General features: G+C 53.5%; 3 protein-coding genes across 5 annotated transcripts in view; 1 reads left to right on the forward strand and 2 right to left on the reverse strand.

Annotated features, from left to right (window-relative positions):
- The window catches only part of LOC105886532 (probable hydrolase PNKD), a 2,876-nt gene extending 1,917 nt beyond the window's left edge, over window positions 1-959 (reverse strand). The window contains exon 1 of the mRNA XM_012802193.1: window positions 752-959. Within this exon, the coding sequence (XP_012657647.1) occupies window positions 752-818 (67 nt within the window). The 5' untranslated portion in view covers window positions 819-959. The remainder of the gene's footprint in view (window positions 1-751) is intronic.
- A 147-nt stretch (window positions 960-1,106) lies between these two features.
- On the forward strand, window positions 1,107-7,035 carry AAMP (angio associated migratory cell protein). Of its 2 annotated transcripts, none has more exons than XM_003784964.2 (11): window positions 1,107-1,387; window positions 1,850-2,005; window positions 3,055-3,174; window positions 3,726-3,865; window positions 4,110-4,254; window positions 4,534-4,617; window positions 4,732-4,847; window positions 5,008-5,111; window positions 5,242-5,332; window positions 5,531-5,685; window positions 6,551-7,035. In XM_003784964.2, exons 1-11 carry the CDS (start codon window positions 1,267-1,269, stop codon window positions 6,624-6,626), a joined length of 1,308 nt encoding a protein of 435 aa, XP_003785012.1. In that variant the 5' UTR covers window positions 1,107-1,266; the 3' UTR covers window positions 6,627-7,035. The 2 variants fall into 2 exon arrangements, with proteins under 2 accessions (XP_003785012.1, XP_012657648.1); XM_012802194.1 differs by having other exon boundaries at window positions 1,150-1,387; window positions 1,847-2,005.
- A 266-nt stretch (window positions 7,036-7,301) lies between these two features.
- On the reverse strand, window positions 7,302-10,117 carry GPBAR1 (G protein-coupled bile acid receptor 1). Of its 2 annotated transcripts, XM_023510300.1 has the most exons (2): window positions 9,962-10,117; window positions 7,302-8,471 (listed from the first exon to the last, which is right to left on the reverse strand). In XM_023510300.1, exon 2 carries the CDS (start codon window positions 8,424-8,426, stop codon window positions 7,419-7,421), a length of 1,008 nt encoding a protein of 335 aa, XP_023366068.1. In that variant the 5' UTR covers window positions 8,427-8,471; window positions 9,962-10,117; the 3' UTR covers window positions 7,302-7,418. The 2 variants fall into 2 exon arrangements, with proteins under 2 accessions (XP_023366068.1, XP_003785013.3); XM_003784965.3 differs by lacking the exon at window positions 9,962-10,117 and having other exon boundaries at window positions 7,302-8,531.
- Window positions 10,118-14,593: the final 4,476 nt, after the last annotated feature.

The following is a 14,593-nucleotide window of genomic DNA, read 5'->3' on the forward strand; positions in this document are numbered from 1 at the left end:
AAAGAAAGAAAGAAAGAAAGAAAGAAAAGGGGGATGAAGGGGAAGGGTTGGGGAGGAGTGGTTGAGATCTGAGAAAGGGGAGTGACTGCAGTCTGAAGTAATTGTGCCAGGGAGAATCCAAAGGGAAATGGGAAAATCGTCATCAAGGTGGCACCTTTGGAAGCCACTTCCACGTCACTGCGGGCTCATCACCCTGGTGCCAGGAGGGCGAGCATTGCTGTTCTTCATCTCAGGCGACAGGATGGGAAGGGCTGCAGTGGGACTCACATGAAACGTATGAAAGAAATCCGGGAAAAGATTGAAAACTACAGAATGCTAGCATTGGAAGGGACCTTAAAGATAGTCTACTCCATCCCCTCATTTTATAGAAGAGGAAACTGAAGCCCCGAGAGACGAACTACTTCACCCAAGGTCAAACTGCTAATTATCCGGGGCTAGAACCCAAGCCTCCAAGAAGTCCCGGGCTTTTTCCTCTGCACTGCGGTGAGTGTGAAACACCTGGAGCTCGGGAGTCTAAAAGACTTCCTTGGGTCACCCTTTTGTAGCAAGACCCCAAACGTGTTGTGCAGCCCGAAGGCAGAGGGATGGACTGGGTGACCTCTAGAGAGCATCTTTTCTCCCCCAGACTCTTAAGATCCCGCAGAGAAGTATGGGCAGCAACAGACAGCCCTGACCTCCTGCTCTCGCTGGTGAGATGTGAAAGAAAAAGGATCTCCGGCAGTCCTGCCCTCCCCGGGGTCCCTCTCCTTACCCCGGAGGACGCGGGCATTTCTTGCCCCCCGGCCCTTCAGCGCCGTAGCAGCTACCACCGCCGCCATGATCAGATCCCACCCCCCTTCACCGCGCTCCCAGCCGGGAATTGTAGTTTGCGTAAAGGGCCTCCCCCGCTCCTTCCGACCTGCCTACAGGCCAGAAACTACAACTCCCAGAAGCCCATGGAGCGGACCCGAGAGAACTACGCTTCCCAGGAGACCCCGGAGGCGCGCACGCTCTCTTGTTTGCCTCTTCTTGGGGGCGGAGTCAGGTGGGGCGGGGTTTGGGTTTTCTTCGCCACGCCCCGGCCCGGTTTTCCAACTCTGCACTGTGATTGGTAATTCAGGCAGCCAACACCTATCTCTAGTGGCCGAAGGGCCGTCGCTCTTTCTGCTGGGGACTAGCCTACGCCTACTTCCTCCCGGGAGGAGGGGCTCGAGTTCCGCGTCGTCGCGCAGAGCTGACTCTGGGAGGCGTTTGGGCCCAGAGAAGTGGATCTGCTGCTTGCGCCGCATGGAGTCCGAATCGGAAAGCGGGGCTGCCGCTGACACCCCCCCACTGGAGACCCTAAGCTTCCATGGTGATGAAGAGATTATCGAGGTGGTAGAACTGGATCCCGGTCCACCGGACCCGGGTGAGAACTGCCGTTCTCAGGCCATGGGACAGGCAGAAGGCGCTCACCCCTGGCCTCTGACCCCTGCTGCTCTCCCCTCCCGTCCACACCCCACTGGTGATTCCTACCGACATCCTTTCCCCTCCCCTCCCCCATCCCACACTTAGTTCTCAGGCCTGGAGAGGTGGGGGTTCCCTGACGTCTCTTCTGGCCCTTCCCCTCACACACCCCCTTCCCATCATCCCCTCGGCCTTCCCTTCCCGCACAGTCGCTGGCCTGCCCCTAGGTCCTGAGACCTGGTCTCCTGTCCTCCGTCCCACACGCCCCCTCCTCCCTGCCGCTTCTCGCCCCTCCGCTACACCCGGTGTATCTGACTCCACCTTACCCTCTTGCCACATGACCCAGCCTCAGGCCTGCGGACGCTTCTTCCCATCCTTCTTCCCGCCTCCTGAGCCCCATCTTTTAACCCTGTTCCCAAAGCAGATGATTTGGCCCAGGAGATGGAAGATGTGGACTTTGAGGAAGAGGAAGAAGAAGAAGAGGGCAACGAAGAGGGTTGGGTTCTGGAACCTCAAGAAGGGGTGGTCGGCAGCATGGAGGGCCCCGACGATAGCGAGGTCACCTTTGCCTTGCACTCAGGTAAGTCTAGGAGGAGATCCACCTTAAATCAGTCCCGGTGGGCATGTAAGCATCAGACATACACCTTGGACAAAATAGCGCTGAGAGTAACACAGAGAAGGGAAAGATGATGGCCTTGCCCTGGAGGAGCTCCAGGGTAGGTGGCAGTATGTATGGTGGGTCTGGAGTCTGTTGAGACAACCTGGGTTCAAATCCTGCCAGTCTTACTTGCCTACTAACCTTTATTAACCTCTGGGTCTTAGTTTTCTTTTAAAAAGTTATCTTCCATAAGAGTTAATGAAAGCAGCTTGAGTATAAATTAGAGGTAAATATCATACCTTTTGGAGCATAGTTTTAATAATCTTCTCAAATACTATTTCTTAGCAAGAAACCCACAACATAATGCTCTCCTGGCTCTCTTTTTTACCCAGCCTGGTGACATCCCATGCTGAGAATAGAAAGCCCTGTACATGTACCCCTTGTCCATGGCTTCAGTGTGGATGGCTTCTGCCATGGAGAATGACTTAAGCTTGGGGAAGGCTTTCTCTTAAAAACTGATGCTTTTTTTTTTTTGTAGAGACAGAGTCTCACTTTATTGCCCTTGGTAGAGTGCCGTGGCATCACAAATCACAGCAACCTCCAGAAATTGGGCTATTCTCTTGCCTCAGCCTCCCTTTTTTTTTTGAGACAGTCTCACTTTGTCATCCTTGGTAGAGTGCTGTGGCATCACAGCTCACAGCAACCTCCAGCTCTTGGGCTTAGGAGATTCTCTTGCCTCAGCCTTCTGAGTAGCTGGGACTACAAGCACCCACCACAACGCCTGGCTATTTTTTTGTTGGAGTTTGGCTGGGGCTGGGTTTGAACCTGCCACCCTTGGTACATGGGGCTGGCACCCTACTTGCTGAGCCACAGGCACCACCCTAAAAACTGATGCTTTAAACTTAGAATAAGAATAGATTCTTTTTCAGAAGGAAAGTGAAATTGCTTTGGGTGAAAGGGGGTGGGCTTCTGGAGAACAGAATCCTAGGTGGCAGCTCTGTCACCTTACCATGGACTATCTCTTCGGACAGCATCTGTGTTTTGTGTGAGCCTGGACCCCAAAACCAACACCTTAGCAGTGACAGGGGGTGAAGATGACAAAGCCTTTGTGTGGAGGCTCAGCGATGGGGAGCTGCTCTTTGAGTGTGCAGGTAAGGGGGCTGGAGTAGAGGCCTGGGAGGAACAGGTTCCTTGGATATCTTAGGGGCCTGGCCTGCAGTGGTTGTGCATCCAACAGCCATTTAGTGACCTCTATTTGGTGGCCCGGGCCCTGTCCTAGGGCCCGGGCCACCAAGGAGCATACATACATACTAGTCTATTATTGGCTCAGGAGGCACTGAGGGAGTCTAGCAAAGACCTGGGGAGGTGACACTGGTGTTGGAGTTGGTGGATGGAGGGGAGGACATAGGATTTAAGTAGAGGTGTAAAGCGAACAGCAGCAGAAGAAATAGGAAGCCTGGGATATGCTTGGGTGAGGGGAGCCAGCAGTGTCTGTTCTGGGGAGACTTAGGGTGTTTTGAGATGCAGTCTTGCTATGTTGCCCAGTTTGGTCTTGAACCCAGCTAGCTGGGAGTATAGAACATGCCACCACACCCTTTCCTCTTTTTTCTCTAGTCACTCCTTTCAGGAGGCCAGATACTGGGGTCATTTGTCCCTAGCAGTAGGTATATTATTATTTGTTTTCTTTCTGCCCACATTTCAGGCCATAAAGACTCTGTGACTTGTGCTGGTTTCAGCCATGACTCTACCCTAGTGGCCACAGGGGACATGAGTGGCCTATTGAAAGTGTGGCAGGTGGACACCAAGGAGGAGGTCTGGTCCTTTGAAGCAGGAGACCTGGAGGTGAAATCATCAGAATGGGATTCAGCTCTGTGGGACCTTAGGTGGGGGGAATGAGAACTCAGGGGGACAGTCCTATCTATAAGAAATAAGTGCACCTCAGGGTATAGCAAGAATTTCTATATTTGTTACTGGAAAGTATATACTGATCCCAGAAGCAGGGAAACCTTGGTTAGGACTCATGGGGCAGACTCCTAGGTGGGATTGAGATGATGGGTCTCCCTGTTGTACCTTTTTCCCTGCCCAGTGGATGGAGTGGCACCCTCGGGCACCTGTTCTACTGGCGGGCACAGCCGATGGCAACACCTGGATGTGGAAGGTCCCGAATGGTGACTGTAAGACTTTTCAGGGTCCCAACTGTCCAGCGACCTGTGGCCGAGTCCTCCCTGATGGTGAGAACAGCTCCCTTGAGTGTCCTTTCCTGGGTACAGAGGTTGAATCCAGGGTTAGGCACTTTAAGCTCCTTCCTGAGCCACAGTTGGCAAACTCTGAAGCCTGCTCTTGGGAGTGCTTAACTCCCAGGCCCCACAGCTGACGGCACCTTCCTCCTTCCTTGAACTGGGGCAATATCTGTGCCCTTACTGTTCTTGCCTCTCCCTTCCCCCATCCCCTTCTCTTGCTCTTTGAGTCTCAGTGCACACTGTCTTCTCTCTGTGCCTCTGGCCTTTTAGGGAAGAGAGCTGTGGTAGGCTATGAAGATGGCACTATCAGGATTTGGGACCTGAAGCAGGGAAACCCCATCCATGTACTGAAAGGTATCAGAGGTGGAGGGAGGGAGTCAACCTGCACCTTTGGGGAGGGGGTTGAAACCCCAGGGGAGTACTCAGAAGGGAGATAGGACAAAGCTCATCACCCTTGTTCTAACCTAGGGACTGAGGGTCACCAGGGCCCTCTGACTTGTGTCGCCACCAATCAGGATGGCAGCCTGATCCTAACTGGCTCTGTGGACTGCCAGGCCAAGCTGGTCAGTGCCACCACAGGCAAGGTGAGTGGACCTGGAGCCTGACTGGGGGGCCCTCTGCTTTCCTGTGTCTTCTTTCCTGTATCTTCTTTCTTTTTCATTCTTCACTCTGTCCCTCTATCCCCTAGTCTTTTTATCAGAGGACTGAGATTTCAGGCCCCCTGTGATCCTCTCTCACTTACAGGTGGTGGGTGTTTTCAGACCTGAGACTGTGGCCTCCCAGCCCAACCTGGGAGAAGGGGAGGAGAGTGAGTCCAACTCAGTGGAGTCCTTGGGCTTCTGCAGCGTGTGAGTGTGAGCCAAGGCCTTGGCCTGGAGACAAGGAGGATTGGAGGAGGAGGCGGCTTATGGGAGGAGGCTTATGGCTGGAGCCCCAGAGAGAGGCAGGGCATGTGTCCTCATGGTGTTCTTGGTCCAGGATGCCTCTGGCAGCCGTTGGCTACCTGGATGGGACCTTGGCTATCTATGACCTGTCTACGCAGACCCTTAGGCACCAGTGTCAGCACCAGGTATGGACAGCTGGAGCTGGGTTCCCCATGGGCTATGGCCGTGGCCATAGAAAACCCAGATCTCTGGGTGCATCTACCCCAGACCTGGTTCCTGCTTGGTCCTTCTCTGTGGCTTTCCTTCCATGAGAGGTGGGAGCAGATGCCTCTCAGCTCTCCCCACTCTGACCTCCACACTGCATCTGTCACACCCCGGGGCAGTCGGGCATCGTGCAGCTGCTGTGGGAGGCAGGTACCGCTGTGGTTTACACCTGTAGTCTGGATGGCATTGTGCGCCTCTGGGATGCCCGGACTGGTCGACTGCTCACTGACTACCGGGGCCATACAGCCGAGATCTTGGACTTTGCCCTCAGCAAGTAAGTGAATGGGGTGAGGGCTGGATCTCTGTGTGTTTGGAAGGGTTCTTGGGGTGTGGGAGGAGAGTGCTGTGGGAAGCTGGGATCCGAGGCCTGGTTGTACCCTGTGAGGCAGGGATGCTAGGAAGCCTGAGGGTTCACAGCCCAGGGAGTTGTAACTGTTGATCCAGCCCCCACCCCAGTAGATGACAGGGACCTACCCAGGGTCTCACATCCCTGTCATGGGGTAAGAAGCTGAGATCCATTTCCCCTCTCTGAGTCAGCTCTGTGATTCTCCTCTGCTGGGCTTTCCTCCTTTGATCTCCTTGCTGGCTGTGTGGAGGTGGGAGCACAGTGCTAGGCACTGGGGTCTAGCATTGAGGATATATCAGAAGCGCATGCCTGGCACATGAGCCAGGTATGGTGGCTCATGCCTGTAATCCTAGCACTGTGGGAAGCTGAGTGGGTGGATTGCTTGAGCTCAGCAGTTCAAGACCAGCCTAACCAAGAGCGAGACTCCTTTTTTTTTTTTTTAAGAGACAAAGTCTCACTTTGTCCCCCTTGGTAGAGTGCTGTGGCATCACAGCTCACGGCAACCTCCAGCTCTTGGGCTTATCTGATTCTCTTGCCTTAGCCTCCTGAGTAGCTGGGACTACAGATGCCTGCCACAACACGCAGCTGTTTTTTTGTTGTTGGAGTTTGGCTGGGGCCTGGTTTGAACCTGCCACCCTCAGGATATGGGCCTTGCCCTACTCACTGACCCACAGGCGCCGCCCCGAGACCCCTTTTCTTTTAAAAAAAAAATGTGCCAGAGGAGGCCCTAGGGTGGGCTTGGGTTGGTCCCCAGCTTATCCCATTCCTTCACCCATATGCTTTCTATTTACAGAGATGCCTCCCTGGTGGTGACCACATCAGGAGACCATAAAGCGAAAGTATTTTGTGTCCAGAGACCTGACCGTTAATGGCTGCAGCCTCTGCCTTTGTGTCTGGTGTTGAGGGGGGATGAGGGGAGCCCCCCCACCGGCGGAGGCTGTAGGGTACAGAGGGAAGAGGAGGGGAGGGGCCTTGGACTACTTTACAACCCCTTCAGCTGACTTGCCCCCTCTTGTCCTTTTCTCCTCTTTAGAGACCCAGCCCTAGGCCCCCTTCCCTTTCCCCTCTTCCAGGCCTGGCCGACCCTTCCAAGTGAGGGTCAGGCCTCTCTCTCTTTCACTTTCCTTTGCTGGTGTGAGCCATGGGGGTATGTATTTGTATGTGGGGAGTAGGTATTTGAGGTTCCCGTTCTTTCCCTTCCCAAGTCTCTGGGGATGGAAAGGAGGAAGAGATACTAGTTACAGATTTTAAAAATGTAAATAAAATATACTTCCCAGAGACAATGTCTGTGTGGATTTTGTGGTGGTTGGGAGCAAGGAGGAGCTAGTGAGGGCCATGCCAGGTGAGGCTCCCCTCGTGATCTGCTCCATGTCCAGTGTGTCAGCTCACCTCCCAGGGGTGGTCTCTTCATACCAGCAATTACTTGCCTGTCTGGGTTGGAATCTCCCTCATTCCACACATCTCTTTTGAGGTTCTTTCCATAGCTGCTCCACCTGCCTCTCCCTTCTGAGGTACGGAGTGAGATAACTATAAATGACCTTTATTCAGTCAGTGCAGAGTCAGGTGGGGCAAGGTCTTTGACTCTGAAAAGTGGGGACCTGTGGAGACAGGATTGGTGGAGATGGGTGGATGCTATGGTAGGGTCAGCCCAGGCCCAGTCCCTAGTTCAAGTCCAGGTCCACGCTGCTTTGACTGCTGGTGTGGTAGGCAGTGCTAGGGCCTGGACTGCCCCGGGAGGTCCTTCCCCACAGGGTCCTTCCCCGCAGGCCTTGTAGCCACCTTTGGGCAGCTGCCTTCCAGGGGGCTGTGTATCGCTGATCACCCAGCCCCATGGCCACAGGCACGGCTGCTGCACTGGCACTGCCCAGTGAGAGGAGGGACAACAGAGTTCCAGCCCTCAGTGGTGGGCGGTGCTCAAAGGCCAGGACTGAGAGGAGCAGGGTGGCCACGTAGGGCCCCCAGCACAGCACAAAGAGTAGTGTGGCTCCTGCCTGTGCCTTTGCCTGCCTCCAGGTAAGGGCCCGGGCTAGGGCTGAAGGTGTGTCACGGCACACTGCCTGCTCCAGCCGACGGATGTCCTGCAGCTGGCGGTGGGCAGTGGCCAGCACGCAGGCAGAGAGGAGGGCAGCAGCACCCACAGCAGGCAGCAGGAGCCCATAGATTTCAAGGTAGAGGTAGGGGGCTGGGAAGACAGCCTGGGAGCTGCAGTTGGCACCAGGGGTCCAGTGGTTCCACCCCAGAGCAGGTAGGCTGGCAAAGAGCAGAGGGCCAGCCCAGGTGAGGAGCAGGGCCAGCCGTGTGCTCCCAGGGGGCCGGAGTGGCCTCAGCACTGCTATGTAGCGCTCCCCATGCACCAGCAGGAGGTTGGCGAGCAGGGAGAGGAAGGAGAAATTGGGAGCTAAGTAGAGAAGGAGGCAGGGCCAGTAACTCCGGTGGCTCTGGTTCCATAGCCCTGGCAGCACGGGCAGTGCCAGCCCCGTGAGCAGCCCGGCCAGCAGCAGGCTTAGGAAGAAGCAGCCAGCAGGTGGGCTGCGCAGACGGCGGTCCCAAGCGATGCCCAGGGACAGGAGCAGGTTAGCCACGACGATGAAGCTTGCCAGGGCCAGAGAGAGCCCCAGAGCCCCCTTGGGAACAGAGCTGGGCCACTCCTCAGTGCTATTGGCTGTCATCTTGGGCCTGGGGATAGAACGGGCCTGGAGCAGCAGCTGGCATGCCTGCATGGAGGACCAGGGACAAGAGTTAGGGTGGGGGTGCAGGTTGCTATCCTGCTGGGGTCTGCAAGTTAATCCAGAGGGTGCAGACCCATGTGCTGGGTGCCATATCATATTTGCTGATACACATAATTTTTCAATTAATTGCCAATTAAAAATGTATGTAAAACACATATTTTTTTCTTGAAAAATCAGGTCTGGTAACACCTGTAGGGTAACAACAAGGGGATTTAACCAGTGGTCCCCATAGGGCCAGCTCCACCCCTTTCTGCTATCTGCCTGGCCTCACCTGGCAGCTGTATAGACTACATGACAGAGCACCCAGCCCCACAGGGGAGTTGTGCCTCCTGGCCTCCACCTGGGTGGCTTCTAAAAGAACAAAAGGAAAGGACAAGTCTAGCCAGTGTGCAGTGGCCTTCCAACCAGCTACCAGGTGAGAGGGTCCTTTGGGCCAGGTCTGGGGTACAAATGGAGTGCCCTGTCACCTGCACTCTTCCTCCCATCTGTTCTTGTAGCCCATTACAGTTCAGTGAACAGCCTCCAGGTAGGACTTCCAGCCCATAAACTTGACTGTCAGCTCTACACTAGCAACAGGGCCGTTCCTAGGAAGAGAGGGACAGGGGGAGGGGACCCTTGGCAGTGAAAGTGGAGATACCAGCAGCAAGAAGACCCCCTCCACACACCCCCAGGGCCCAAAGCTGAGCCCAGATGACAGGAAAGAGAAGCCAATGGGCAGGGCCTGACCTCTCTGTGGCTCTGATCTGTCCCTGTCCTCCCCTTCACTCCTTGGTCTCAGTCCCCCAGTGCCACGGCCACATGGCCATATCCTGGGGACAGGGAGGGGGAGGGGTCCTGGGTCCTGAAGAAGCTCCTGCTTCTATCACAGGGGAGCAGCTACTGTTGCTGGGATTAAAGTCAATAAGGAAAGGATTCCTATTCCCCATGTTCCTCCAAGTCGGAGGATCAGGGCCCCATGGCCACCATGAGCTGAAAGGAAGATGATCCTCCTCCAGACTCAGATTCTCCAGTGCCCTGACCTGAGCCTCTAAACCCTTGCACCCCTGGGCCCCTTTCCCCTGCCCTCAGTCCTGGTTCTTCTTCCTCAATCTCCCCTGTGCTCTCCTCCCAAGTCATCTTTCTCTAACCAGAGGCCCTCCAATTTTCGGTCCCCTTCCTCCTTTCACCATTTTTTTTTTAAACTCATGATTCTTTTGAATCTTTCCCATGATTTCAGACTCATGATTCTTTACCTGAAACTTGGCCTGAGCTGGAGTGCCCAGCCCTAGTCTGGAGTGATTCTTCCTACCCCATCTCCATAGGAGCAGTAAGAAGGGCAGAGAGTAGCCTGTGGTGTGATTTCCCAGCAGGACGCTGGCTGTACCACCCTCACACTGGAGGGGCTGGTGGCTTGGATTGGGCACAGTGACTTCTCTAGGATCTGGATCTGAGGTATTGAAGTATGGCAGGTGGGGGTGGGGGGGCTAGCTACTCACATGGCTGTTGGGGACAGGTGTTACCTGCCCGGCTTCCAGCCTGGGCTTTCCTCAGTGTCCGGGAGTTGCTGTAGCCAGCCCTGCAGGTCTTCGGATCATGTCTGGTGTCCTGGCTGGTGAGTGCATGGTGCCTCTGTTCTGTGGGGACAGTGGGCCCAGCCTGCCTCGCCTGCCCAGGCTCTGTCCCTGCCTGGGTTCCGGGAGGGATGGAGTAGCAGCGGCTGACTCCTGGCCCCGCCTCTGGGGGTGGGACCTGGCACTTGGTGAGCCGCAGCAACCCCTCGCCCTGTCCCATCCTTCAGCATTAGTGCCCCCAGCCATAGCCAACTGGACACACCTTGCCACCTAGGTGGTGGCTCTCCTATCTCCCACTAGTGCCCAGCTAATCTGAGAAACCGCATCCCCATTCATGAATAATAATGATGTAGTCTACCCCTCCCCACTTCCTGCCTCAGCTAACATATTTACAAGCCTTAAACCCTGGGAGTGCCAGCCAGATGACAGCAAGGCCAGCTCCATACTTCTGCCACCTGTTATAGGTGGTACCTGTGGTGACAGCAGCAGTGGGGGTTTGGTACTGATGGGGCCTTCAGCTTACAAAGCCAGCCTTGCCTTCCTGAATCTGGTCATTCCACACTTTCCTCAACTACCTTCTGAGTCAAGTTCTGGGCTATAAAGTACAAATGGCTCTGGGGATGTGACCTCGGGCAAGCTACTGTTGGGCTTCAGGTTTTCCTCTGTAAAATGGGAACAAGAAAAACCACCTCTTGGCTGTGGGGAATGCATGGGGTAACCTATAACTGTGCATACCCCAGTTCTTTATGGGGTTTTCTTTCCTTCTCCAGGATCACGAAGAGGCATGAGCCAGTATTGCAATCAGAGCCGTCTGGGATCCTATATTTTTAACTGTGTGAACTTAGGCAAATCACTAAAGTTCTCTTGTCTTAGTTTCCTCATCTGTAAAATGGAATTTTTTTTTGCAATTTTTGGCTGGGGCTGGGTTTGAACCCACCACCTCTGGTATATGGGGCCAACACCCTACTCCTTTGAGGTACAGGCGCCACCCATAAAATGGAATTTTTTTGTACTTAACCTATTGTGAGATTAAAGGAGGTAACATGTGATAAGGATGTGGCACAAGGCATTTAATGTTGATAGCTATTATGTTTATAATCCTAATCCTTATTAGGATTTCTGCCTTTCTCTGCCTCTATCACCTGTAAGCAACACCTCTGTTGAGGAAGGCAGTTGGGGAGCCTATGAAAAGCAAGAGGGGAATGCCACTTTGTTTTTCAGACAGTCTCACTTTGTCACCCTCCATAGAGTACCATAATGTTATAGCTCACAGCAACCTCCAACTCTTGGGCTCAAGTGATTCTCTTACCTCAGCCTCTCAAGTAGGGGGACTATAGGTATATGCTACAATACCTGGCTTTTTTTTTTTTTTTTTTTTTTTTTGAGATGGGGTCTTGCTCTTGCACAGGCTGGTCTCAAACTTGTGAGCTCAGGGCAATCCACCTGCCTTGGCCTCCCATAGTGCTAGGATTACAGATAGGCGTAAGCCACCATGCCTGGCCATGGGAATGCCACTTTTGCTCCACAGGGAAACTGAGGAAAGTAGGTACAGTGAAAAGGAAGGGCAAGTTCAAAGATAGGAAGCCAAGAAGTGGGGGGTTCTGATCTCCACCTTGTATCAAATGCAGATTTGGGGTGAGGAGGCAGAGAGAAGCCTGGGTACATGCTCTCGAGGCTGGAAATGAGAGAGAGCAGGCAGACACTGCAGCAAAAAAGCTGGGGGTGAGACATTAGGAAGAACTCCTGGGCTGAAGAGCACCAGCCAATGGAGCGAGGAGACTTTGGTACTCTCTGGAGAGGCCTGGTCCTAAAGGGCAGCAGGCCTGAGAATCTGCCAGCCCTTCACAGCCATCCAGAGGGCCTGGAGAGCTGGGACCTCCACTGGAACACAGCCCTCAATCCCATCCTCAAGGGAGCTGTTCGGTTTCAGCACCCAGGCCCAGGAAGGACCCATGCTATCTGGTTGGGAAAAGTCAGAGAAGCTCTGGGAGAGTTCAGCCTGGGGTCTGGACACAAGTGGGTGTGGGGCCCCTTGGATATGGGGACTGCCAGGAATAAACAGACCTCCTTGTTCCCAGCCCTTGCCTCCTCCCTGCAGGATCCAGGATGTCTGTGTTTCTTCTTCGAGGCTCTGTCTAAACACTGTGGAATGACATGTGAAGGGGGACAACTTAGGCCTGGGTTCTGTTCCCCATTCGGCCGCTTCTCCCTTACTGGATCATCTAGTTCCTCTTTGCTCCTTCATTATCCTTGGGGCTGACTCATCCCCTGGCTTCCCTTCACCCACACAGATGCAGTTTTCAGAGCTCTAGCCAGCTGACTCTGCGCCTTGGACCCAGCTCTCTTCCTGAGGTAGTCTGTTTCAGGGTGAATAACCCAGACTTCTGGGCCTCCTCTGTCCACTTCCATGCTAATAGGTATTTGAATTTCTCTCTGCTGAACCATATTCGGGGCTGGGTGGGTGTGATACACAAGGGCCAGGGCTTCCTGGACCCTGGGCTAGCCTCCCTGTGCCACTTTTCAACACTCCCCACTGGTAAGAGCAGGTGCACCCTTAGGGCCTCGGAATGCAAACCTGGCTTCAGGATGCCTTAAACCTAAGTCATCTGTATAGGTAGAGGAAATCCTGCTTTTCTGTTAGCTATAAAATGCTGGATCCTCCAGGTCAGATACTGACCCTACAAGCCACGGAAACTGTGGTGCTTTTAGCAGTCCCCAGAAGGGGGCAGCACTGTTTGAACCCCTAAATCACCAGAGCAGACCCAGGGTCTGGGCTTAGGCTTCAGTAGCTGTTAGGTCAAGAGCTCATGAGCTTTACTCCAGTTGAGTATGTGGGAAACAGAGTGGCAGCTCTCAAGCGAAGGCTGACACAGCAGCCAGGGTCACTTCCTCTCCTCGGTTTCAACCCCTCCCCATCCTTCCAGTTCTTGCCTGCCCAGTCGAGCTCCTTGTTCTTAGCTTGCCCAGGTCCCAGTCTAGCCATACATGGAGATTCCCACCCACCTGCTTCCTGAAGTAAGGTCCATCCAAGAAGGGGAAAACACTAAAATACCAACCATTCTGGGGAAGGGCTGGAAAATCCCAACAGCAAAATAGGGCTTGGCTTATGTTGAACTTTGCTTCTACAGTAGTCTTGTCATTTCTGATTCTCTTTGAGTGTGTGAAGGGAACAAGGATTTATTAAATGGCATTGTAAACAGACATGATAACACATATGATGTGACAGGCATTTATCTACTCACTTTTCCTTTTAAAAACCCTGTTAGGTAGGTGGTGTTATGTCCAATTAAAGGTGAGGCTGTCAGGACTCAGATTAAGAAGTTTGCTTAGCTGGGTGTGGTGGCATGCACCCTGTAGTCCCAGCTGCTCAGGAGGCTGAGGCAGGATTGCTGGAGCCCAAGAGCTATAAGGACACCACTGCATTCTAGCCTGGGTAACAATGATAAAGCAAGACTCTCAAAAAAAAAAAAAAAAAAAAAAAAAAAAAAAATTTTGTCCCTGTTCATTTTTTTTGAGACAGAGCCTCAAGCTGTCCCCCTGGTTAGAGTGCTGGGGCATCACAGCTCACAGCCACCTCCAACTTCTGGGGTCAAGCGAGTCTCCTGCCTCTACCTCCTAAGTAGCTGGGACCACAGGCGCCCGCCACAATGCCCAGCTATTTTTTGGTTGCAGCCATCAGTTGTTTGGCGGGCCCAGGCTGGATTCGAACCCACCACCTTAGGTATATGTGGCTGGCGCCTTAGCCACTTGAGCCACAGGTGCTGAGCCTCCTGTCCAATTCATATCCAAGGATACCCACACTTCCTAAGTGTGGGCCCTTGGAGCAGGTGAGCCAATCAGCAACCATGGGCAGGGGGACTAGACCAGCCATGCTCTTCCTCCCACAGGCCTCCACTGGAGCTACAGAGGCCTCAGGGACAACAAGGAGTGGTTTTTTTAGACTACATCCATGCTAATGCCAAGTGTGTCTTAAAAATAGGGTAAGAGAAAGGAGTGAATCTGGATAGGGGTTTACCCAGCAAAGGTTGTTTTTTTTTTTTTTTTTGAGACAGGATCTCACTCTGTCCCCTGGGCTAGAGTACAGTGGTATAATCAAAGCTCACTGAAGCCTTGAGCTCCTGGGCTCAAGCAATCCTGCTTCAGCCTCTGGGGTATACTACCATGCTTGGCTAGTTTTTAATAATCTTTTGTAGAGGCCAGGCACTGTTGCTCACACCTGTAATGCTAGGACTCTGGGAGGCGAAGGCAGGCAGATTGCTTGAGCTTAGGAGTTCAAGACCAACCTGAGCAAGAGTGAGACCCCACTTCTACTAAAAACAGAAAAAACCCAAAAAACTAGCTGGGTGTCATGGTGCCTATAGTCCTAGCTACTCGGGAGGCTGAGGTAAGAGGATTGCTTGAACCCATAAATTCCAGGTTGCTGTGAGCTGAGGCCATGGTACTCTGGCCTGGGGCAACAAAGTGAGATTCCTTTTAAAAAAAAAAAAAGAAAACAAAAAACAACACAAAAATAATCTTGCACAGTGCGGCACCTGTGGCTCAAAGGAGTAGGGCATT

The sequence above is a fragment of the Otolemur garnettii genome, unplaced genomic scaffold (genome assembly GCF_000181295.1).
Source record: "Otolemur garnettii isolate 467f Iridium unplaced genomic scaffold, OtoGar3 scaffold00013, whole genome shotgun sequence".
Classification (NCBI taxonomy): Eukaryota; Metazoa; Chordata; class Mammalia; order Primates; family Galagidae; genus Otolemur; species Otolemur garnettii.